General features: G+C 36.3%; 5 protein-coding genes across 8 annotated transcripts; 1 reads left to right on the top strand and 4 right to left on the bottom strand.

Moving 5' to 3' along the window:
* The first annotated feature begins 797 nt into the window (after positions 1-797).
* Positions 798-5,754, top strand: LOC108844057 (uncharacterized). The gene is given in 19 exon segments (XM_018617256.2): positions 798-1,144; positions 1,425-1,499; positions 1,733-1,883; positions 1,972-2,040; positions 2,139-2,311; positions 2,780-2,917; positions 2,992-3,017; positions 3,019-3,115; positions 3,281-3,379; positions 3,644-3,764; positions 3,902-3,965; positions 4,064-4,243; positions 4,320-4,393; positions 4,485-4,534; positions 4,665-4,751; positions 4,910-4,960; positions 5,040-5,123; positions 5,249-5,299; positions 5,383-5,754. Coding segments are annotated over 19 exon segments (1,977 nt in total). The 5' UTR covers positions 798-841; the 3' UTR covers positions 5,467-5,754.
* A 260-nt stretch (positions 5,755-6,014) lies between these two features.
* LOC130504040 (blue copper protein-like) lies at positions 6,015-6,632 on the bottom strand. Its single transcript, XM_056998611.1, has one exon. The coding sequence runs from the start codon at positions 6,630-6,632 to the stop codon at positions 6,015-6,017; it is 618 nt and encodes a 205-aa protein (XP_056854591.1).
* Positions 6,633-9,861: 3,229 nt separating this feature from the next.
* Positions 9,862-11,304, bottom strand: LOC130504042 (oxysterol-binding protein-related protein 1B-like). The gene has a single exon (XM_056998613.1). It carries the CDS (start codon positions 10,286-10,288, stop codon positions 10,037-10,039), a length of 252 nt encoding a protein of 83 aa, XP_056854593.1. The 5' UTR covers positions 10,289-11,304; the 3' UTR covers positions 9,862-10,036.
* An 81-nt stretch (positions 11,305-11,385) lies between these two features.
* On the bottom strand, positions 11,386-11,799 carry LOC130504041 (oxysterol-binding protein-related protein 1B-like). Its single transcript, XM_056998612.1, has one exon. The coding sequence runs from the start codon at positions 11,797-11,799 to the stop codon at positions 11,548-11,550; it is 252 nt and encodes an 83-aa protein (XP_056854592.1). The 3' UTR covers positions 11,386-11,547.
* A 263-nt stretch (positions 11,800-12,062) lies between these two features.
* On the bottom strand, positions 12,063-18,498 carry LOC108847037 (serine/threonine-protein kinase EDR1). Of its 4 annotated transcripts, none has more exons than XR_001948867.2 (18): positions 18,346-18,493; positions 17,425-17,759; positions 17,150-17,347; positions 16,888-17,076; positions 16,554-16,804; positions 16,350-16,436; positions 16,174-16,266; positions 15,921-16,016; positions 15,536-15,613; positions 15,016-15,103; positions 14,644-14,881; positions 14,403-14,526; positions 14,271-14,290; positions 13,985-14,141; positions 13,405-13,693; positions 13,225-13,297; positions 12,969-13,110; positions 12,063-12,379 (listed from the first exon to the last, which is right to left on the bottom strand). XR_001948867.2 is itself a non-coding variant. In XM_018620205.2 (17 exons), the coding sequence occupies exons 2-17, from the start codon at positions 17,635-17,637 to the stop codon at positions 13,028-13,030; spliced, it is 2,277 nt and encodes a 758-aa protein (XP_018475707.1). In that variant the 5' UTR covers positions 17,638-17,754; positions 18,346-18,498; the 3' UTR covers positions 12,783-13,027. The 4 variants fall into 4 exon arrangements, 2 of the variants coding, with proteins under 2 accessions (XP_018475707.1, XP_018475706.1); XR_001948866.2 differs by having other exon boundaries at positions 12,063-12,357; XM_018620205.2 differs by lacking the exon at positions 12,063-12,379 and having other exon boundaries at positions 12,783-13,110; positions 17,425-17,754; positions 18,346-18,498.
* Positions 18,499-23,099: the final 4,601 nt, after the last annotated feature.

Below are 23,099 nucleotides of genomic sequence, written 5' to 3'. Positions count from 1 at the left end.
TCTTGAACTAAATAGACTGATTTTTCTTCTTCGTCTTATGCCGATAAAAGCCTTTTTCTACCATCTTTCTATTAGCCTTATCCAATCTTGATTTCGTTTCGTCCATGTTGCTCTTTAAACCCATTTTGGTTGATGTAAATGTCTCCATTGTTTCCATTTCCACCTCACCTTCATCTTCTATTTTGAGCTTATATCCCGAATAAACTGATAGCTTGTGGTTGAAACCCTTTCTGGTCATCTATTCTGTCAAGTATTGGTCGTCCATACTGACATGTCATGGTTGTCCTTAATAGTACAGAGTTGGTCCATAATTAATGAAGGCTCTATCAAGAGACCATCTTCTTTCTCGGCTAATATCTCATCAATCAAGCCAATAAACTTTTTAATGTTTCCTTGAACCATGAATGGATTAGTGGCTTGGATATTTCATACATGGCTTTAACAAAGTGAATATTTTTATGCAGAGAGGGATTCCAAGATAGCGTACAGGTAATGATTCCATCGACATTCCAGTACTTAACTGGACTGATTGTGCAACTAACAAAAGTCGTGATTGCAAGTCAATAAATAAAATCAACAACTAAATATTAGGAAAAATTGCAGTCTCCTTCAGAAGTAGGCAACATGCAGACGAACATGACCTATCAATTGTGTGAGGTGCAGTAAAGTCAATTGAAAACCTACGGAGAATTACGAGGATTTTGAAAGAGTTCGTATACAACATTGCAAATAACATCAAAAGAGAGAAACCCTTTTGTCTTCTAACGGCTGAGATTTGAAGATGTCCTAAAACCTCTAATCACACTCATTTTACGTTCAGACAGAGAGAGGAGAGAGAGGGATGGCGGGGCCTCTGCTTCGATCTCTCTGGTCAAACACCACTCGAACATCCTTCTCTTCCCATCTCAAATTCGGACACTCTCTCTCCCACTTTCGAGCCTTCTCTGCTGCCACCGGAGCTCCTCCTAACAGCTCGCTCGATCCTAATAGACTCCGGAACGTGGCTGTGATCGCTCATGTCGATCACGGGAAGACCACACTCATGGACCGGCTTCTCCGTCAGTGTGGAGCCGACATCCCTCACGAGCGCGCAATGGATTCAATCAGCCTCGAGCGTGAGCGAGGGATCACTATTTCTTCAAAGGTTTCGCCTTTTCTGTGAAATTGGAGCTAAGGGTTACTTCCTAATTTTGAAAATGGTTCGGGGCCGTAGACTTACAAAGCCGAAGACTTTCTGTCTTTTTTTTTAATTCTTCCCCTTTTATGTTCTGTTCTTTTGTCTGTAAAGGTTTTGAGCTATGGTCTTTTGACTATTGTTGTGTTTATTCTTTTTTTTCTGTTTAAAGTGTTTATTTTTATTGTTTCCTTGCTTTCATTACAATGTAACATAACAGCTGAAGTTTTATGTAAAATTTTCCTGATAGGTGACATCTGTGTTTTGGAAAGACAATGAACTCAACATGGTTGACACACCTGGTCACGCAGATTTTGGTGGGGAGGTCTGTGAGACTGATCTCTGATAAGCTAGCCTAGTATTGATTCTCATGCTCAATTTCAGCAGAGTTACATATCAAAATCCGTATATATATATTCGATGAACTGAATTAGATTCCAGGAGGAACATGCTTTTTCTTTGACAAAATACAATTAGTAATAGATAATTGTTGGAAAGTTTAGGCTTTGTTTTTATGTACCCCCTGAGATGACTATATATGGTATATTTGGAATGTAGGTGGAACGAGTCGTTGGTATGGTTGAAGGAGCTATATTAGTTGTTGATGCTGGAGAAGGCCCTCTTGCACAGACTAAGTTTGTTCTTGCTAAGGCCTTGAAGTATGGTCTACGCCCTATTCTTCTCTTAAACAAAGTTGATCGACCTTCAGGTATAAATTTTCATTCACTTTTTCTTTTAGTAATCTCCTTTCTTTAGTAAAGTTTTTCTCTCATCCTTTATTTATTTTCCTATGCCAGTATCAGAAGAAAGGTGTGATGAAGTGGAGAGTTTGGTGTTTGATCTTTTTGCAAATCTTGGTGCTACAGGTAAAATTAATTTATCAGTTTCTTATTTAGTTTGCCAATGATTACTAGTAATTTTTTTGGACTTAATCGATATTTATGTCTTTTCTCGTTTACTACAGAGGAACAACTAGATTTTCCTGTGCTTTATGCCTCGGCAAAAGAAGGGTGGGCATCTTCTACCTTCACCAAAGAACCTCCTGCAGATGAGAGGAATATGTCACAGTTGCTTGATGCTGTAGTAAAACATGTTCCCCCACCAAAAGCAGACCTTGATGCGCCATTTCTGATGCTGGTAATTGAAAATTCCTGCTAATGAATTCTGGACTTGGGATGGCCAATATTGCATATGCAACGTTCTTTCAATTTTCTGATTGTCCTATATAGTATAGCTGATCATTGAATTTTGTTAGACTAAAACAATTTCAGCTAAATACCTGTTGAACTTTGAATAAGTACACATGTGAGTTTAGAAGAATTAGATGCAACGATATCCGCCACTAAATCACAAGAAAGCTATAAGGATTGACAAACTAATTGCCTTGACTTTGGTTGGAATTTATTTGGAATAAAATTCAGAGTTTTTTTTTGTGATCTTCAGATTTCCTTTTCTGAATGTATGAGCTGTGTAGATTATAATGCCAAGTTTGGAAGATATTCAAATGTTTGTAACTGCTATCTTGAGGGGTTAATAAATGTCTGAACTGCTTTAAAGCCTTTGGCGATAGAATTTTACAAACATTTTTCACTTGTGAGTTACCAGGTTTCAATGATGGAAAAGGACTACTATCTGGGGCGAATATTAACTGGAAGAGTATCTTCTGGAGTTGTCCGTGTTGGCGACAAAGTCAGTGGACTACGCAAAACTGATTCAGGCTCCGAGAAAATAGAAGAAGCAAAGGTTTGTCTTTACATAGCTTTTTCAGTTGTGTTTTGATGTCTCATCTAAGCAGATACAGACATCTTTTCTCATAGGTGGTGAAGCTAATGAAAAAGAAAGGTAACCGTTGTTTCAATTGAAGCCGCTGGAGCTGGTGATATTATCTGTATGGCTGGTTTGACAACTCCATCAATAGGCCACACGGTGGCTAGTGCAGAGGTAATATCCAGATAGACCATTTCCCTATTTAATTTTTAGAAAATATAAAAGTGAATTATGAATTCAACAAAACTTTCTCAAAATCCACTGATGCACTGTTTGAAAGTTTAGGCAGCTTGAATGGGTACCTAATTTTTTTTTTATCTTTTTTTTTTGGTATTACAGGTCACAACCGCGCTCCCTTCAGTTGAGCTGGATCCACCGACAATTTCTATGACGTTTGGTGTCAATGACTCTCCTCTGGCTGGTCGGGATGGCACCCAAGTATGTTTTATTTTAGCAACAAGACGTAGCTCTAGCCATTGTACTCTGCTTTAAACTTTAGCAGCCTCATATAGTCATATTTATCTGGTTTGCTGCATCTTTACATCTGAATTCACCTATATGTTGGTAGCATTCTGAGTTTATTTGTCCATTTGTCCCCTCCCCCCCCCACCAAGCGATATTAGAAGAAATGCTGTGTATTCGGTTGTAGACCAACCGGGTCTGGCACATGTTTGATGGGGTTTTGCTAATATGCATATGCAGTTAACTGGAGGGAAAATTGGGGACCGGCTAATGGCAGAAGCTGAAACAAATCTTGCCATAAACGTCATTCCAGGCTTGTCAGAGTCATTTGAAGTCCAAGGGAGAGGAGAACTTCAACTTGGTTTGTGCTTTTCCAATCTGTATTTTCTTCACCTGTAAAGATGGAAATAAATATGAAAATACGTCCGGAAAACATGTAACTGTTGTATCTATTTCTCCTCGCAAAGGTGAAGTAATCTTCCGTCGTGTGACTAATAGGTATCTTGATTGAGAATATGAGACGGGAAGGTTTTGAGCTCTCCGTCTCCCCACCTAAAGTCATGTGAGTTTCATCTTTTCCGTTTGCATAAGTTACACCACATTGCTACATCAGCTGTATAGTTAGAGTTGGATTTTGAGTGTTTCTACTATGTGATTCAGGTACAAAACTGAAGATAAACAAAGGCTTGAACCAATTGAAGAGGTGACTATCGAGATTAACGAAGAGCACGTAGGATTAGTGATGGAAGCTCTCTCCCACAGGCGTGCTGAAGTTATTGACATGTGTCCTGTCCCTGGAAATGATGGTAGGACGAGACTGTCTTTAACTTGTCCTTCAAGGTTAGTTTAGTGACTTCAGTTAGATTTATTATACTCATTGAAGAAAACTTAACCAAAGGATACTTGCGTTCCACAGAGGTTTGGTTGGGTACAGATGTGTGTTTAGCAGCGATACCCGTGGAACAGGGTTCATGCACCGTGCTTTTCTGAGTATGCAGCTTTTTGTACTTTCATATCTGTTCCAATTCGGTTGCTAATTTCTTCTCTAGTTTGATAACGGTTGTATATTTCGTCCCTGCAGAGTATGAAAAGTACCGAGGTCCACTTGGAAATGTTAGGAAAGGAGTGTTGGTACGTTTATGGGTTACTCAATATCTAACCATTTTTTGGTGCATATCTATATCTTATTGTCTTATGGCTGATTGTGTGTGCCCTGCTCTCTCAAGTTATAACTCAAAATTTGCATCTCTTGATGAAACAGGTTTCAATGGGATATGGAACTATTACAGCTCATTCACTTATGGGTTTAGAAGCTCGTGGGACTCTCTTTGTGTCTCCGGGACTGGACGTGAGAACCTTTCTAAATATGTTAATATATAATACACATGTTCTGTTTCTTTATTGGTTTAGTTATTAGTAGTTACAAGAACACTTATGTGGTCCTCTCGAGCGTTGGATGCTTTGCTAATGCTGCATCTTGTTCTGTTTTTTTCTGTCTTTTAACAGTCATACGATGGCATGATTATTGGTGAGCACTCACGAGATACAGATCTTGATGTAAGTTATTTAGACTCACAGCTCATCAGTCATCCACACTTAAAATACCATGGATTCACTTGCCTTGCAAACTACACAGGTTAACCCGGTTAAGGCCAAAGAGCTTACCAACATACGCTCTGTTAACAAAGACGAGAATGTGAAGCTATCTCCACCTCGCCTCGTATGTACCACCCTATTCTCTAGCTTGACTTTTTCTCACAACATCGAAAGAGACAACAGGAGAACCGTTCTTCTTGATGGTATAAGTTCTTACCCTTTGTATTGTGATAATGCTTTTCGATTCAGATGACACTTGAGGAAGCTATAGGATACGTTGCCTCAGATGAACTTATTGAGGTAACATTGTTAATCGCCAATCATATGAACTTTGAGGAACGTTTTGTTTCTGGCGTCTTATTCATTGGTTTAAATGTGTTCAGGTTACTCCAAAGACGATTAGGTTGAGGAAGAGATGTCTGGACGTTACCAAGCGTAAATCACAGAGCAAACGAGCCAAAGAGTAATTAAACCTTCCCCGGTTATTTTCCGGTTCAGTTTTTTTAGTAAAAGTTAGTTGGTTGTTCGATTCTGGCCTCATTTTCTTGTCACAATCTTACAAAAAAGGAAAATTATTGAGTATGTACTGGGAACATACTCAGATTATATAGATTCATAACTTATACGCAATAAGGATACATTCTTCTGTTGAATAACAGAAAGAAAATAGATTCGTTAGAGTGTTGTATCATCAAAGAGTTCTGTGGATGGCCCTTGATTCTATTTGACGACCAAAACAGGTCTTGAGTTCCACATTCCAATTTGCACATGTTCTTTGTGAGAACTTCAAATTAGATTTTTCATAAATTCCAAAGATGGTAATATCTGTTCTCTATACAGGACGAGTTTGTTTAAGGTGTAATATGCTATTGAAAAGAAAAAAAGATTTGAAACTAATCCATGAAGTGATCAAAGAAAAAATTTAACTAAACATTAAGTATAAGCAATAATGATTAAAAAACCAGCGTAAAAATCTCAAAGAAAACCCTAAAAAAATAAAACAAACATAAAATCTTTAAAGAAAAACTAGGGTTTGTAAAAGAAGGAAGGAGAGGATGCTTAACCCACTCCACACACAAGGGTCTGAGGCTGCATTGTGAGGAAGTGATGCAATTGTTGCAGCATCTACTGGAAGAACCTCAAGAGGATCCTCCCATGGCGGTGAAGGCTCAGGTTTAGGATCAGGACAAGTAGGATTAGGTTTAGGGTTTGAATTAGAAGTAGATGAGTTGTTTTGTTGAGTTGTTGTGGCAGGAGTATTCTGCAGAGAGGCAGGAGCCACGACTAGGACCTCAAGCTTTTGACCAGATTCACAGTGACCAGGCACACCGCATATGAAGTAATAGTGTCCGGTTCTGTTAAGCTTAACCGGTTCATACTCGGAGTGATATGTGGTCAGAGCGGAGTTAGGGTTGCAGGACTCGTAATCTTCGAAGCTCACTTCCAACACGTTGTGGAGATGTTTGTATTGAAAGATGAGGGAATCTCCGACATAGAAAGTCTTTGAAGATGACCATGTCTTGTAGTAGTCAAGGCCCATCTTTGTCGTCCATCCGTTGGTGTCTCCAACCTCGTAAAAGGATGTTGCACGCGCTAATCCCATTAGTGACAACGCCGCAATTAACAAAGTCATGATTCTATTCTTCATCATTGGTTGTGATTCTTTACTTGATCCGGAGGTAGAAAACAATGAGAAAGAGATGGAATTAGGTAGATTTGTGTTTGTTTATATACAACTTGATGGAGGCTTCCCATACTAGAATGGTTTTAGGATTGCAATTTTAATATGTTTGATTGGTCCACTTCGGATATTTATTAGTGAAATTGTTTGTTTTTATTTTATATTTTTGTTAGTTAAACTTGGCCTTTTTCCTCATTCATTGGAGATTTTGTTATAATTTGGTTTCCTAGTCGTGTATGACTTTCTTTAGAAACAATTAATAACTTTGGAAAAATCTTAAAAAAGAATTGAGATACTAACAATATTGTTTTGTTTAGTCGATATATATATACTTAGATTTATCTTATTACTTTAATTTATTTATTTTTTAGATAATTCTTTGTGATGATCATCATCAGATAATATCAAAGAATAATTATTATCATATGTATATCTTTGAAATTTTTATAATAATTAATTTATTAATTTATAATTGACTACATAACTACCTAATAATTAAATAAATATAATACTCCCTCCGTTTTGTTATAATTGTTGTTTTAGGTTTATACACACAAAATAAATAAAAAATATTTAATTTTACATATTCTTAATATCAAAACATCATTACATACATTTAAACATATATATGGGATAATTTGAAAAATACTCCATTTATGTTTTCAAATTTGAAAAATACACTTATTTTCTCTTTTTTTGAAAACTACACTTTATTATTTGTGATAAGACATTCTTATCCTTAATTAAATTAAAATTACAAATATTAATAACTAATCGTAAATCTGAAAATACTGTTATTGTTATGTTTGTGATAAATATATTTTTGAAATAATTGTATATTAATTATATGTTGGTGGTGTCTTCATGGCGTAGAAAATTAATGGATTGAACACATTACCATCATTACTTAATGAACAACAGCCAAATCATTTTTTTTCCATGAAACTGCAAGAGTCTTCTGTGTTACATATGTACAAAGTTCACAACTATATCATTTCTCATTTGAACCATTACGTGCTAACAAAAAGAGAAAAGATACCATCAATACGTGTATGGTTGTATATAAAGACAAAAATATCCGAATCGGAACAAGTGATCATTTAATTATTGGCTAAAACGTTCGTATTACTGACTGATTGTTTTTTTAGAATCCTACTAACAAGAATGCGGTCAACTGTGATGAAAATCTGAAGAGCTTTTGTTTGGGTAGCAACAAATTAAGCTATTCGAGTTTAGCTATTTTTCAGTTGTATTGTTGATTTATTTTATTTTTTTAAATATCTTAACGTTAGTTAGAAGGTATACCTATATAGCTGGTCTAGTATATTTTCTGTATTTTTAAGGTGACTCTTGTTTTTCTATATTGCTTGGTCTCATATATTTTTAACGATGATAAAGAGAACAATGTTTCGGGTTAACATCTTATTGGTAAGCAATACATAAGAGATGGCAATTTAATGGGGCATCTTTAATTTTTTAAGCATTGGCATCGTTTGTTTAATCAAAAGAAATGTAAGATATACTTATTTATATGCATACTGAGTCAATGTGATTTGAGACCAAAATCAACAAAAATCCTATTATTGTTGTATTTGTTAAAAAAAAAGAACCAAACAGAATATTTCTGAAATCTTTTTATTAAGATCTTTAGCGTATATATTAGAATAATTATAGACATTCAAATTGGATGATTTGGTCATTTCAACTTCAAACAAGTGTAGTTTTCAAAAAAAAACAATGCAATTTTCAAAATATAATCTCAGGTAAAGGTATTTTTCCAAATTTCCCCCATATTTAAACCAATAAAAAAATCATATAAAATTAATTAATTTTGTGTTAAAATCATAAAAAGATACTTAATTTGAAATAAAGATTTTAATATACAACAGCAACTAAATTGAAACAAAAAGAATAGTTTGTTAAAGATATTAACAAGATTAACTGCTCTAATTTTTAAAGTGGGATCTTAGAGCGAAAATATCATATTACAAATAATAGTATAGATATGTATAATAATAACTAATAAAGAGTAAGATGTTTATATTAGCATGGTATTAAAACCAAAAAAAAAACTAGTTCTCTCTTTTCTTCAAATCTTTTTTTTTCTCTCTTACACGCCAAACTTGGAAGTATCATTTGGTCATTGGATACATTGATCAGAATTGAAAAATCACCTTCTTGATTCGTTGCTTTGGTTTTTATAATTTGTGCTGCAGGAAGTGATGTTTTGGGAGCTGAGGCAGCCACATGGTGATCCAGAAGTGTTGGCTGCTGAATCCAGGGAACAATATTACAAGGTACCCTCCTATTCGTTAGATAATCATCCTTTCACGGTATGGCTACTTGTTTTACGGTTTGAGCACTCATGAAAAGCGCATTGGTTTTGCACGAAACTCTTTAATATTCATCGACACTTCGGTTTTTACTCTCTTTGACTTTTTGGATTGTTTTTCTGCAGCTGAAAAATAAGCTACAGCTTCTCACAGTGTATTTCATACACACCAGAGATAACACTTAGGTTTGTCTTTCTCCTACAAAAAACATCAAAACCTCTCAAAATAAATATAATTCTATCTGTGTTGGAACTTCTGTTAACAGTTTTGGTGCTGGCTTGATGGGTTCATTAGCTTACATGAGAATGCTTGGTAACACTGTAGATGCCATGGCAGATGGTGCAAGAGTAGTTATGAAGAAGTACGTGTTACCTCTTTCTATTCAAATTCATTTCGGTTTAACTATATTGAGAAGACTCTCACTCACATTTGTCTTTTCTTCTTGGCTGGATTGATCTATATCTGATAGAGGTGCAGCTGCACAGCCACGGTTACTAGTACCGGTTGTGTTGGTTATGATAGTCAATAGATGGAAAGCGTAAGCCTTTTCTCTCTTGTCCATTACCATATCTTTTCATTGCAACTAACTTGGTTTCATCAATCAGATTTACTTTTTGAATTTTTTTGGCAGAATACTTGTTCCTCAGTATGGATTCATGCACTTGGAGTTGATACCAATGTTGGTTGGGTTCTTACAAAATATCTACATTCTTTCAAGCTATAGAAGAAGCCGTCTCCATTTTCTACTAAATAAAAGTATAAAACGATGTAATTGCACTAAACTTCAGTTTATATAACAAGTTAGTTTTGTTCTGTGTTAAAAAAAAAAGTTATATTTGTTCTGTGTTAAGGCCAATGATAGGTCAAAGTCAGTGTTGTAAGAAAATGTAATATAAATTCATTCGTAGCTGCAAACCACCAACAGATAACATTACATAGAAATCAAAATGCATAAAAGAAATTAAAGTACTTAAACCTAAGTGAAGTAAAACATAGAGAGTTAACCTATTAACTCTTTAAGTTTCAGACCAAACCAGGTCCAATGTTGGTCTGATCGTAATCTACGTGAAGTCTTCCTTCGTAAACATAATCGAGCTTCTCACAAGTCTTCTCAATCTCTTCAACATCTTTCTCGGAGCAAGTATCATCGGCAACAACAACGGTAGTTTCGTTTTCTTCAGGTTTGTAGTTGGCGACTGAACGATGCCTCCAAACAACAATCTTTACGACCTTGTCGTTTCCAAAAGTGGTGCAAGAAATGACTTTCGCTTCCATTTTTTTTCTTTGAGTCTTTGTTTTTACTCTGCTTCTGACGCAGTCGGACAACTTTAGGATTAGCAAACACTAAACCTAGAACGAATTCAAGTTAGAAAACTCTGGAAATCCACTAGATTAGATAAAAGCTCTCAATTAGAATAATTTGTGTCTTACAAGAGCCTAGAACCTCTCCTTATATAGAGAATGATCTCAACCATAAAATAGGAAAAAACCAAACTTGAAAACAAAAAAGGAAAAACTCAAAAAAATGGAAAATATAAAAAAGGAAAAACTAGTACATCTTTCCTACATCAGTCTCCTCCACGTGAAAGGCATGTTTGATATGCATCAAACTCTTTAATCATCATAATAAGCTCTTTGGTTCTTACTCTTTTTGGATTGTTTTTTTTTTCTTTTTTTTTGCAGTTGAAAAATAAGCTTCTCACAGTTGGAATTGGTGGTGTAGGTTTAGTCTCAGCTTATATTTCATACACCCCAGAGAGATAACACTAAGGTTTGTATTTCTCCTGCAAACAACATCAAAACCTCTCAAGATAACTGTAAATCATCTGATCCGGACTTCTGTTAACAGTTTTGGTGCTGGCTTGATGGGTTCATTAGCTTACATGAGAATGCTTGGTTAGATGCCATGGCAGATGGAGCCAGAGAAGTTATGTAGTACCTGTTACCTCTTGAGAAGGCTCACTCACATTTGTCATTTCTTTCTTGGCTGGATTGATCTGATAGAGCCATAGAGGGGCAGCTGGACAGACACGGTAACTAGTACCGGCTGTGTTGGTTATGATAGTCAATAGATGGAACGTGTAAGCCTTTTCTTTCTTCTCCATTATCATATCTTTTCATTGCAACTAACTGTGTTTCATCAATCAGATTTACTTTTTGAATATGTTTGGCAGAATACTTGTTCCTGAATATGGGTTGATACTAATGTTGGTTGGGTTCTTTACTTACAAAATTGCTACGTTCTTTCAAGCTATAGAAGAAGCCATATCCATTTCTACTAAAAAAACCGATGTCTAAAAGCACCAACTTCAGTTTTTATAACAAGTTAGTTTTGTTCTGTGTTAAGGCCAGTGATCAGGTCAAAGTCAGTGTTGTAAGAAAATGTAACTAATAAACTCACATATAAAACTCATTCATAACTGCAAAATGCAAGAGATAGCTTAGAACATAGAAATCAAAATGCATAAAAGAAATTAAAGTACTTAAACGAAAGTGAAGTAAAGCATAGAGAGTTAACTTTAACTCTTTAAGTTTCAGACCAAACCAGGTCCAATGTTGGTCTGAGCGTAATCTTCGTGAAGTCTTCCTTCGTAAACATAATCGAGCTTCTCACAAGTCTTCTTAATCTCTTCAACATCTTTCTTGGAGCAAGTATCATCGGCAACAACAACGGTCGTTTCGTTTTCTCCAGGTTTGTAGTTGGTGACTGCACGATGGCTCGAAACAACAATCTTTATGACCTTGTCTTCTCCAAAAGTAGTGCAAGAAATCACTTTGGCTTCCATTTTTGATTTATTTTGAGTTTTTTTGTTTTACTCTGCTTCTGTGTAGAACTAAGAGAAGAAGAGTGATGGATCATTTATATAGGGAAGAATCATGTAAATGTTTATGGTGCAATGTAATCATGAAACATACATGCATGTAACTGAAAGTGGACCACCGATTTCATTTTGCATATGACTCTCAGTAGTGTCCCCACTAGATAATAATATCACAAGAATTTTTTTTTTTTTTAAACACAACAACTTCATTCAATTAAAATTAGGTGGAGGTCATAAAGACTTATTAACATCTAGAATCTGTTTTGAAAGCTCATCAGCTTGTCTGTTTTTCTCTCTCGCAATCCAAACAAAAGACACTAAAGAAAATTCAGACACTAAACAGAGTATGTCAGCGACAACTCCATATATCTCTGTTATATTGTTCCCATTCTTAATGACCTAAGCTCTTGAACATTTAATTCTCTGCACTTGAGTAGACCAGTTAGTAGAGTAAGCGCTTCTCCCATCAACGGTGAAGAAACCCACCTCTCTCTCACTGCAAAACTTCCACGTGTCTTCGTCCTTCACAAGAAATTAAATAACCCTAAATATATCTGAATTAGTCGAGAACCAGGCATATAATGTTAAGGTAACGTGTCCTATAAGTTCCGTAGTTTAGTTGGTCTATGTTTTGCTTGCTTGGGATGATAACTCAGATTGAGAGATGCAAGTTTTGTGGATGATAGCTTATTTCTTTTCATAAACTCCATTTAGATGGTAATTAATTTGTTTTAAGTTCTGACTTGTTATTGCTCACTTATTAGTTATTATTGTTCTGTTTATTATGAGGTGTTTGTCAGCAGCAGCATATGCATCACACTTGCTAATTTCATCTTTGTTTAGAAGATAATGGATGGATGAACGAAGTGATTACATATCAAAGAGCTCTTTATTTTTCCCAATAAGAATAGCATTACATATATATATATATATATATTTTCTTGAAATAGACCATAATGCTCTTTAATAACCAAAAACACTGCCTGTGAGACCATGACACTGCTTGGTATTGTCTACATTTGGTGCCTCTATCAAAACTGAACTGAGAATTTTTCTCAATAGAGCCTTGAAGCTCGCATGATCTTAAACGTTAAGCCACTCAAGTTAATTTAGTAGCAGAGATCGAAAAGAACCTGGGCTGCTTTTTGAGCTAAAACTCCTTCGGCTCATATCCCACCACAGAGAAGTGGTGCTAACACAGTGTATACTCACAATCTAGCAAGCCTCTAAGTATCTCTTCACAATTCGGGCGTTCCTGAGGCTCTGCCCAACAATCTACAGAGAAAACATGGCAACATATCTCAGACTGTAACAGTTGAATGTTATGAGAGAACAAACGAAAAGAAGAATCAGATGTTCAAGAAAATATGGCGTATAACAACATCGAACCTGCAATTAGTTTGCTCAGTGGACCATCAGGAATCTCAAGACGTGACCGTTCATGCGCAACAGCAAAGATGACCTAAGAAACAGCCTTTCAACAATCAGTCCAATTCACATACACTGAAAAAGTAGTTAAATGTAAGAGAATGAACATCGCTAGAAGAATCATGGCACAGCATATTGTACCTTCTCAGGTGGAACACCTTCCCATGGTTTACGTAGTGTAGAGAGCTCCCACATTATGACACCAAGACTAAAGATATCACATTTCTCCGTAAAAGGTTCGTTGCGGATGAGCTCTGGAGCCATCCACTCTGGTGTACCAGCAGATGAAGTGTCCTTCATGTTTTCATCAGTCATTATCCTCGACAGCCCAAAATCACAGATCTTGACTGTCCAATGTTTGTCCACGAGACAGTTGGCACTTTTTAGGTCACGGTGAACTACTTTCATCCGGTGTATGCACATCAAGCCCCTTAAGCATCAAAATTAAAGATACAAACCAGCAATATGTAGTTTGAAATATACTATCTAGGGAAATATGTATAAGATGCTCTTGTTTCTTATGTTAGAGTGAGACAAATCAAGATTGTTCACTCCATTAAAATATAGTACTTATAAGGAACTATCAACTAAAAATAAAGATGACATAATAAGCCTCAAGCAGTGAATAACTAATCCTCAGATTCACAAACCATGATCCACACTTTGAGCATCGAAGGCAGAGCACATAAAATTGGTAACATTATAAGCAAGCGCTATGTACCTGCAGATGTCTCTTAGCATCCTGAGCCTTCTGTGCCAGCTAAGTTTCTTCTTCTGACCACTCATGTGGATCAAATAATACAAAGATCCCAGCTCCATGTATTCCGTGATCATGGATAAACGCGGAGGTTTTGTGCAGGCACCCAGAAATAGAACAACTGCAAAATCATAGATCACAACTTGTCTGATAAAGGTAAACTAAGAAAATAATCCCAGACATGTCTCTACATATTACTTAATAAACATGACATGAGAGAAGCTAGAGTAATGAGGAAAACAAAAATCACCATTTGGGTGGCGAACTCGGCTGAAGAGAGAAGAACCACAATGCCCGAGCAAACATGCAAAATAGTTAGTACATGTAATCATGTATACATGGATTGATCCAAGAATAACCAAAGCAATTGATAACAAGGTACCTGAGAATCGATATCTCATTGCAGAAATCTTCCATGTTTTCAGCAGTAAGATCTTGCTCCAGAAACAATTTGATAGCAACATCTGTCCCGTTCCACACTCCACGGAAAACTTCACCAAAAAATCCTATAGATGAAAAACATAAAACAATGATCCTTTATACTACAAAGCTAAAGTAATTGAAAATGAACTAAGAACTGTATTGTCTATATCAAAGATAGTAGTAAATTTAGAGCAGCTTACCAATCCCCACCCGAGTTCCAACAGTCAGCTCTGAGAAGTCAATGTCCCATTCTTGATAGGGTAACAAAGGCTGATTCTGCAATGTGGAAGACTCAACCACTTTATTCCACGTATCCTTCACGGCAAAATCTGAAGGCCCTCTCCGTCCGAATCCTTGACTCCTGTACGCATGAGGGGATGATGGCAACGACATTGTCTTCTTCGAATTTAACACATCATCAAGATGGAGGCCAGACACCTGGGAAATCACAACCGAAGAAAGCACAAGAGTTTATAGAGGTAGGAGCCAATAGATTAAACTTTTCTTTAGTGCAATGACCTATGGGAAAAGAACTGTACAACACAATAGTCACACAAAGATCCCCAACTTACATTTTTATTGATGCCTGAGCTGTTTCCATCCTCTCGGCCATGCAAGAGACGGGCTTGCTTTGATTTCTCATACATTTCTCGTACAGCGCTTCAAAAATTTGTAACATCGAAGTCAAACACAAGAAAATCATAGTGCCACAGCTAACTCTTAATGAGTTTTTTTCTCACAATTCTCTGTACTTTTTATAACAAAGTTAGAAGGAGTGCCGTTACGTGGTTTACGGCTTTTGTGGCAATGAGAGTGAAAAAAATAGTTTCATGTTAATCACATTAGTACACCACCATCCTACAGACACCTAAAGCATCTAAGAGTTTGCAGATAACAGTTTCTTTTTTATTCTAGAGGGCTCATGCCGTAATTTCATGTGATATAATGAAAGTTGTTAAGATGATTAAAGATTTTCAACTTAGATTAACAGAACAAATTCGAATAAAGATCCTTTAATATGCAAGCTGATAATTAAACAAATGCTTCTAAACGACGAAAGAAGAAACAGTGCACACGGTTGAGGATACCAACCTTGCAATGTCATCCCCAATCTCCGGTGTCATCCTGAAACTTCGTCGTCTAGTTTTACGAATTTCTAATGTGGATGAACTGTTAAAAAAGATAAAACATATTAAAAAGTTGTTTGGACAGCCAATCAAATATACATATTTCTCTAGGCATCTAGTAATAGTCAGATCAGAATTCTGATAAACAATGCAAGACTAGTAATAGTAAAGCTTAGGGTCTGCAACCACAGCATCATACGTTGATTTTAAAATATGTGAGCAAATATCGAAAATCTAGCTAAGAGTTGAATAAGCAACTAACTATACTGGAATGTCCAGTCAAACATGCTGACTAGATGTTATGGAAAAGGCTGAAGAATTTGGTATGCACTAATGTAAAAATGAGCTACCTTGAAGGAGATGCATCACCCGAGTAATCCCTAAATGAGTGCCTACCAGTACTCAACATAGATCGTCCACGTGATCGCATAGATGGGTGTTCTGGGCTGCAAATGTAACAGATTGCCGACTTTTATCAGTTAAGTATAAAGAAAGTCAAAGAAAGGCACGCTTCAAATAACTCGTACAGAGTCGTCAATGTAATGATTTGTGTAATTTATTTTCTATTAACTATAACCCAAGCTAAAAAGAGCACGGAAAAACCTCGAGCTAGCTGTTCTCTGTTCAGCAATCACTTTTCTGCGGCTACGTCTCCAGAACACAGTGGCAATATTTGGTTCACTATGTGAGGTGTTACTGAAGGCAAAAAAAAAGAGAACATTTCTATCATAAACCCACCATTAAAGATACAACTCGTCAGAAATATATGTCACAGGTACCTCAATTTTCTTTCAATGGCTGTAGCAGGTCTAAGCATCAAATTATGCAATGATGCATTTGGATATCCTTTTTCATCTTTTTCTGTACTGTAACATAGGAAACGGTTCATCACTCCCGGGGAAGCATATAAACAAGAGATGCGTCTAGAATGATCTGACTATAAAAAATGGTTTAGCAAGAATATCACACAACGGAAAGCTGACCTCTCAAGATCTCTTCTCTCGTATAAAGGACTATTGGGCTCCAAAGGCGAATCACAAGAGTCGTTTTCTGCAGAATCACTCTCTCCAGAAGGTGTGATGTGTGACATGAAAATTGCCTTGGCTGATCGAGGCACCAACTGACCAGGAAAACGGATTAGATCGACTAGTAGTTCAACGGAGTTCAGCACGACTATAACAGACATGTGTTTGTTAGAGTCCATGCAATCCACAGTCCCATCATTAGGCAGACCCTGCTCATATAAGAGAAGGTTGATTTGTTAGAGACAAATAGCACAAAATTAAACAGGATGAAACAGTAGAAGTTGAGGCTCACCACCACCAGGCGACTTTCAAGTCCTACAGTATCAGCTAAAACTTTGAACAAAATCGCCCGGGCTCGACAGCACCCACGCTTAATTTGGCCAAGCAACTGAGCACCATGGTTTTCAAACAAGAAGGCATTCTCCTCCAGAGCAAGCTTTGAAGGGCTTTCCAGTGTAGGACGCTTGTAAAAGTCAGACACCTGTTTAAAGATAAATGAATAAATGCCCAAGAACTGTGACAAAGAGAGAAAAGTAACTTAAGAGAGTTCCTACAGTTCCAGCTATTTTCTTGATCATCGAAGCAGGATTTGAGCCGCTGACAAGTGTATTGATCAACTGTTTAAGCATGGCGAGCTTCTTATCCTTGTGAAAATCAACAAGAATGACTTCAATTCTGACACCTTCCTCTCCCAAAGCATGAAGCTCACTCGGAGTAGGTAGTCTATTATATAGTTCCTTTACTCTCTTGTCCTGCAGCAAAAATAAAAATAAAAATTCACATTAGAAGCTGTATCTTCCTGATAATAAGAAAAATAATAACTGCTCACCGGAACAACAGAGTAAAAACCATTAGGAATGGGTTCACAAAGCATTCCAGTATCCCAAAGAAGCTGTGATGCTCTTTGACCTGGAGAGACATCCTGCTCAACACTCCTAGGAGGAGACTCCCTACTCAAACCCTCACCTTGAGATTCAACAGAAAGCAACTTAACCCTTTCCGCAAGTTCTGAAGATAATGATTCATCTCCTCTCTCTTCCATCTTTCAGATAATTTATCAAGGTATGTCTCTTTACCCCATAAGAGGCTGTCTAAATCGAGAACAAGGTTCTGATTGGTGTAGAGTCTGACCCATCTGCTCTTGTTTCTGCACTTGTTTCTGCACTAGATAAGAAAAAAAAAGAATATGTAACCTTGTAAGGCAGGTAAAACTAGCAGACAGCAAAATAACATGGGCTTTAAAACAAAGGTTTAGTTTTGTTTGCCCACCGGATTGGTATTAAAAAATGAGCAAACCAAGAAGACTGTATCGTAAGTAAAGCAAGCAACTTTATGACATCAATTCGTTATTACTCCACCATTGGCCCCACAATAATCAATTATCACTAGAAAAGATTCGAGAATAACCTCAAAAAAAAATCCGCACAAAAGGTAGTACACTTCATCACACATTGATGAAGAGAAGCTAAATAAATCATCTTAATTTCATGACATTATTACGAATGTCTGAAGTCTAACAAGAAACACTAATGAAACCTCTCGTAATCTCCTAACCAATCAAATTGCAGATACCTAATTCAAAGAATAACGTATTCATCTATAATTGTAGGAGTAACGAATTCAACAAAATCGAACACAAACCTAACTGAAATTGAAAGACGATTAATATGGAATGGGATCGAGGAGAGAAATTGTAAAGGAAACAAAAAACCAAAGAGAATGAGGAAGGATCGAGGAGAATCGATTATACCGACGATAGCAATGAGGATACAGAGCATATCTGAGAGAGGGCTCTTCTTCTGACAGATGAATGAAGGAGCGAAGAAGAAGAAAGAGAGAGGAGGTCACGTGGGAAGGAGGGAGATAGTGAAGAAAGATGGGGGGAGTGGTCACGTGAGTTTTGGGAGAACGGATCGAAGAGGGGACCCACTGTTAAAAGAAATCCAGCTGGCGATGGGCTGTTGGGCCTCTACACTGTCCATCAGATTTCATACGATTCCAAGGCAATGGCTGTCCCTATTGGACCCTACTTTGTTTTTCTTTTTTTCTCGACTTCGATTTTTATTAGCCAATTTTTACTGGATCTCGAAGAATTTTTTTTTTTTGATCAACCATCTCGAAGATTTTTAGGATCCGATTGATTGAGACTTTGAAGACATGACTTTTAAATTTAAACTGGCTGTTAAAACTTTTACCTTTTAAAATGTTCTGATGTAGCTTTAGAAATGTTTAAAAACATGGAATTGTGGCTTTAAGAAAATAAACTACGCAGAAAAGTGAAATCAGTTATTTTAACTGTGAAAATTTTAAAGAAAGTTTTTATGAATTTAGAGAGTTTAAACGCCTGACTGAAAATGGCTTTAGAATTAAGTTAAAGTCCCAACAGCCTGGAGAGTTTAATTGCCAAACACCAATCACAAAGATAATGATGCACAATCTAGTACTCTCTCCGTTTCATAATACTTGATGTTTTAGGCTATGCACAATTATTAAGAAATTTGTTATTTATTTTAAAAAGTATGATTAAAATATAAATTTAAAACTATTTAGCTAATTACAAAAGACACTGTTGAGTATGATTGGTTATACAGTTTTTAATAAAGTAAAAAGTAACATTGAAAGTTGAAAACATCATGTATTTTGAAACATCAAAACTTCCTAAAACTTCATCTATTGTGAAACGGAAGGAGTATTTTCTAGGAACATTCAAGAGTTATCTACACTTAACTAATTGTCCATCATTTTTTTAACCACCAAGAAAATACATTATTCTACTTACAGCCAGGATGAAACGTCTCTTATAAACCATAAAGTTACAAAAAAATCTGACCTAATCCATGAGACTTATACAGGACATCAATTCTGAACCAGGAACATGGACCATCACATGATTTGAGTGAAATCCAAGGATCGACTATATTTACACCGTAGTGCTTGTTATCAGATCTGTCTTTTTCACTGGAGTCAAAGTCTCAGAACCCTATTGAAATGTCAGGAAGGAACACAACTTTATTTACTCGTGCGTTAATACCCTTGTTCAAAAACGCGGCCGAGTAGCCGCGTTTGCGGCCGCTAAAACGTTAAACGCAAGCCAACCGCCGCGATTAAGACCAACTCGGCATAATTATGCGCCACATAATTAATCGACCGTTTAGTCTAATAAAACGCTTAAAAATCGGATTAATAACCGACTTTTACTCAATTAATTTTTGGCCCAATCAAACAAGTGGGCCAAGGCTTAATAGAATCATGTTTTACTTAGGAAGAGAAGAGATCATACCTTATTTATACTAGTTGATTGCCTTCAGAATTTTTATCATAAGCGATGTGGGATGTTGAGATATTGACGTGTCTCTTTTTCTATTTCTTTTTTTGCTGTCGTGTTTTGCTGTGTTTTCTTACTGGGTTTTAGATGGGTTTAAACAAACTTGGTAACTTGTGTTAGGCTTTGGATAAGCCTCCTATCAAACGTTGTTTTTTGTTTAAAAATTATATACATGATAAAAAATGTGATTAGTTTAATTTTTTCCATGAAACATATCTTTTAATAAATCTAACATAGGTAGTTGAAGTGTTAAACTATAGATATATGATATTTTTTATTTGTTTAATCACCTTCGTAGCTTTGAATAATTGTAGTTATATGTTAATAAGTATTGAAGTTCGTGGTACATTGTCTATATACAAGCTGATGACCAAACCCAAAATATAATCCATAACATTAATACAATAACAAATTTTTAAAAATATACATGTATTTATACCTAAATGTTTGTATTATATGTATAAACATAATATTATACGTATAAAAATACAAAAATTCCTCCCCGCGTACTCCCCGAATTTTTTCCGATTTTTCAAAAAATCGCTAGGCCCGGATGTACCGCACGCGTAACTCCTAGCGAGTTTCCGAACAAGGGTTAATACATATGTATGCATTACTCAGTCTATTTTGGTGAAAATGAAAAGTTATTGCTAAGTACGGAATAGTTCATGAACATCAGGAACAAAATATAAATGTTGAAAAGATACACAATAAGCGTGAGATTCCTAAGATAAATGTAGAAAATATGATAGGTACTAGTATGTACCAACGGGTATCTGTGTACTGGTGTATTAACCACTGAGAAACTGTCGGCAAAGGACATTCCTAAATGACGCACGTGAGAAATGAAAAGGATCTGTAGGTAGGTTTATTTTTGTGCAAAAAGAATTTATGTTAATGGAATAGTAAAAGTTAGAAATTAAATTAATCTGATTCGAGTTTGGTCCAAAAATCCGAGTTGAGTTATTTCCTTTTTGGATTTTCACCTCAACTATATAAGGCTGATTTTTTTTCTCTTTTGGTATATAATCTCTTCCTATTTTGGACTATTTATATGTCATAACATTCAAATACTTTTGTCAAAAAAAAAAAAAAACATTCAAATACTAGCAGTTATTAATGTTCTAGAACGAAAAAGAAACAGAGAAAATTAGCAATGGTCCGTGATGACACACACAAAATAAAAAACAAAAGTACAAAATAAAAAACAAAAGTAAAGTCAGGAAAACAAAGAACAGTAAAGTCTTTAGTAACCTGGATGTTGATGCCATGGATACACTAAAACTGGCTGAAACGGAGGCTACTATGTGGGCTGCGGCCCAAAAGTTGACTATCCGACACACTATACCACAACAAGCATATCAGCCTCTTTCAATTTCAGGGAGATGGTGCTTCACAGATGGTTCGAGGAAGGATAAAGACTCTTTCTCGGGACAAGAATAGTACAGTACTCTAGAAGGATATGAGAGATTAATGAGGGCACGAAATGTTCGGACAAGTATATCTCCCCTTCACTCGGAGGTAGAAGCATTGATTTGGGCAATGGAATGTATGAGGAATTTACGTCAGTTTCAGATTACATTTGCAACGGATTGTTCTCAGTTGGTGAAGATGGTTTCGGAACCAGAAGAGTGGCCGGCGTTCGCAAGTTATCTGGAGGATATCAGAAGCTTACAAAGTAGTTTCCATAGCTCACAGCTCATCTATGTACCAAGGACGGAAAATTCAAGGGCGGATCGTTTAGCACGCAGTGCCAGACAACAATTGTCTTTTGTCATTCACATGGATGCCGAGCTACCGGTTTGGTGTACAGAGTCAATATGAGTCTGTATGTTTGATGACAAAAAAAAAAAAAACAAAAGTCCAAATTTTTCTTTAAAAAAGACTAATATGTGAAATTGATTAATTTGCCTTGGTCCTTAATTAGTCCATAATGATCATCAGAACAACATATAAACATTTTGTTCTCACAGTAAAAAAAACATAAACATGTAAATATTTCTGAAAATAGAAGCGACTCGAGACTGGGCCCAAAAAAGGAAAGAAAGCCCATTCTCTAGAACGAAATAGAAACATAGGACTAGCAAGTAACCAACGGCCAGGATAACTCCAACACAAGATCCGATCTGATTGGCTAGTGCGACAGATAGCCGCAATATCATTGGTCCACGTAATCGTGGATGACATAAGTCTACGTTTCGTGGTCTTCCCATAAAAAGCGCCTCCGGAGACTACCCCTATATAAAAAGCTCCCAACGAAGTAACTATAACTAAAATTAAATAAAAAGAAGCCACGACGAAGGGAAAAAAAAGTGAGATCCAAAGAGAGCTCGAACACACAAAGCATTCGCTATGGCTCGCTCATTCGGAGCAAACGGCACCGTTGTGCTCGCGATCATCTTCTTCGGTGAGCGATCTCTCAGATCTAAGTGTCTTTGTTCTCTTCGATTTGAGTATCATATCGTTGTTCCTGTGCAGTTGTGCGATCTTCAGTATTAGATCGATACTCTAATCGCGATTGGTTCAATAATGATTCGTTTACTGGATAATGTGGTTTGAATTCGTTAGGTTGTTGACGATTTGTATTTGCGAGATTTGGTGGATTATAGTTTTAAGATCTTCAGTATTAGATTGATACTCTAATCACGATCTTAAGATATTTGTTTGATAATGATTCGTTTACTGTATAATGTGGTGTGAAAATTATCTTATGGTTTGTTATTAGTATATGTATGTATATTCGATTATTGACTGATGGAATATATATATATATATGTGTATGTTTTCAGGATGTTTATTTGCGTTTTCAACTGCTAAAGAAGAGGCAACCAAGTTGGGAACGGTGATTGGGATAGATCTTGGTACTACTTACTCATGTGTTGGTGTTTACAAGAATGGTCATGTTGAGATCATTGCCAATGACCAAGGAAACCGTATTACACCTTCGTGGGTTGGTTTCACTGACAATGAGAGGCTCATTGGCGAGGCTGCTAAGAACCAGGCGGCTGTTAATCCCGAGAGGACTGTCTTTGATGTGAAGAGATTGATTGGGCGAAAGTAAATAATGAATTCCCTTTTTTTTTGGACTGGTGTTTTAATTCATTGGAAGTTTCTTGTTTTTGCGTATGGACTGTTGCTTAAATTGTTGGTTCTTTTTTTGTCTTGGCAGATTCGAGGAT

This window comes from Raphanus sativus, unplaced genomic scaffold (assembly GCF_000801105.2).
Source record: "Raphanus sativus cultivar WK10039 unplaced genomic scaffold, ASM80110v3 Scaffold1323, whole genome shotgun sequence".
Taxonomy (NCBI): domain Eukaryota; kingdom Viridiplantae; phylum Streptophyta; class Magnoliopsida; order Brassicales; family Brassicaceae; genus Raphanus; species Raphanus sativus.
Note: the sequence above shows the minus strand (reverse complement) of the source record. Positions and strands in the feature narration are given on the sequence as shown.

Bases quoted from the DNA above. Each gene is read 5' to 3' on its own strand.
- LOC130504040 (XM_056998611.1), bottom strand. From the start codon at position 6,632: ATGACTTTGTTAATTGCGGCGTTGTCACTAATGGGATTAGCGCGTGCA.
- LOC130504042 (XM_056998613.1), bottom strand. From the start codon at position 10,288: ATGGAAGCGAAAGTCATTTCTTGCACCACTTTTGGAAACGACAAGGTC.
- LOC130504041 (XM_056998612.1), bottom strand. From the start codon at position 11,799: ATGGAAGCCAAAGTGATTTCTTGCACTACTTTTGGAGAAGACAAGGTC.
- LOC108847037 (XM_018620205.2), bottom strand. From the start codon at position 17,637: ATGGAAGAGAGAGGAGATGAATCATTATCTTCAGAACTTGCGGAAAGG. The intron at 16,437-16,553 runs GTCAGCTTTCCG...CCTATGTTACAG, and splicing joins GAGAGAAGAGATCTTGAGAG to TACAGAAAAAGATGAAAAAG. The intron at 13,298-13,404 runs GTACAATATGCT...GCTGTTTCTTAG, and splicing joins AAGGTGTTCCACCTGAGAAG to GTCATCTTTGCTGTTGCGCA.